The sequence below is a fragment of the Pygoscelis adeliae genome, unplaced genomic scaffold, assembly GCF_000699105.1.
Source record: "Pygoscelis adeliae isolate BGI_AS28 unplaced genomic scaffold, ASM69910v1 Scaffold10, whole genome shotgun sequence".
Classification (NCBI taxonomy): Eukaryota; Metazoa; Chordata; class Aves; order Sphenisciformes; family Spheniscidae; genus Pygoscelis; species Pygoscelis adeliae.
The window spans coordinates 646,692-648,246 of NW_008824053.1; the positions used below are offsets into that span (position 1 = coordinate 646,692).

At 44.5% G+C, this 1,555-nt stretch overlaps 1 protein-coding gene across 1 annotated transcript in view; it reads right to left on the bottom strand.

Moving 5' to 3' along the window:
* Positions 1–664: 664 nt before the first annotated feature.
* LOC103925087 (pancreatic alpha-amylase-like) overlaps positions 665–1,555 on the bottom strand; it is a 7,990-nt gene continuing 7,099 nt past the window's right edge. Inside the window, exon 10 of the mRNA XM_009333732.1 lies at positions 665–1,120. Within this exon, the coding sequence (XP_009332007.1) occupies positions 931–1,120 (190 nt within the window). The 3' untranslated portion in view covers positions 665–930. The remainder of the gene's footprint in view (positions 1,121–1,555) is intronic.

Sequence of the window (1,555 nt, forward strand, 5' to 3'; positions counted from 1 at the left end):
CCCGCTGGCTTGACTTATGTCAGAGGCTGGAATAATTGATTGGCGCGGCCCAACGTCCTCCGACGACCCAGACCCCAGCTTTGGTTTGTCGCCAGAAACGGATAAACTCTCTCTGCGTGTAGGCACCGCTCATCGCCGACTGCCCGCAACGTGGCTGCTCTGGGATACAGACGTGCGTGTACGGATCGGCCTTGGGAATGCTGCCTTTTAACTGACCCAGGGGTTGGTTTGGGTTTTTTGTTTATTCCATTTTCTCCCCGTGTTTCTGTGGTGCGGAAATGGAGTGCTGCATCGCCTTAAAACCCACCACTCCATCGCCACTAGTGATGACGTGATAAAGTTACAACCCAATGCGTTAAGGGAAAAAAGCATTACCCTTCCATTTGATTGCCATTTATTATTCACTAGATACAGAGAATCACTCACGCTCGAATACCAGGGAATCGCATATGGGGGAAACAATAATGCACAGACCAATGGAAGAAACGCATTTTCAACTGTTATAACATGGCATCAACTTGAACTGCGCCATGTTTCAGCCCAAAGGTGTCTTCTCTTGATTTTCAGATGTGCTGTTAATTCCTAGTCCAGCTTCCCCATAAAGAGAACTACATTTCCACTTATGCACAGAGCAGCACAATTTAAAATTAAGTCATTTCAATTGTCTCCTTTCATTTTTTATTAGTACTTTAACTGAATAAAGCGCAATTACAAAGGCAAGCGGGCGTATACCGCCTCTTCCAGATCTGCGCTAGCACCACTAGCTCCTGTCTCTGTACAGCAGCTACTCGCTATTTCACTAATACAAGCTCATGCACTTCGCTCTGTCAGGGTTCATTCGGTGCTGGAGAGCCAAGAGAATCAGACCACCTTGTACGCTGTCAGCAAAAATACAGAAGAGAAGAAACAACACGTGCACCACAGATCTGGTTACAATTTGGCGTCAACGTGAATTGCAATGAATGGGTCTTCATCCTCGTTACTAATCAGGAAATTAGCCACGCCATCAGCAGCAACGTGAACTTCAACTGCGGTACAGGAGTCACCTTTCTTTTGCCCAGAAATGACATCGCAGTAAGTGCCAGCAGGCAGACCAGTCTGCAGGGTTACATTCAAAGACCTTTGGAAAATATTGAAATGCCATAAGGATTATTTGGACTCTCAAATGCTTTGAAACTCATGTTCGAGACCTTCTCAGGTGTTAGGTAATTCTGGAGTTGTTGTTCTGCAGCACTTCTCTGGACACTCCAGAATCTATTCTCCCACCAAATGACAATACTCTAGGGCTACTGAGTGAGGAGCCTAGAAAGACACCAAAGGTTCATGCTGTGCTCAGGTGCCATAAGGCTGGTCAACACACACCAGTTAAAGTCATTTTTCATGTGAGCTCTTTTACATTATGGGCACTTGAAGGAATTTGCTTCTAATCACACAGAATTACGCTCCTTTACAACGAAGAAAAATAATTACGTAAATAAAATAATTAATATAATAGGATTTAAGTATTTACCAGCAATGACAGGAAGCTTGTGTGTTCTCACTCTCCAGGAACTTT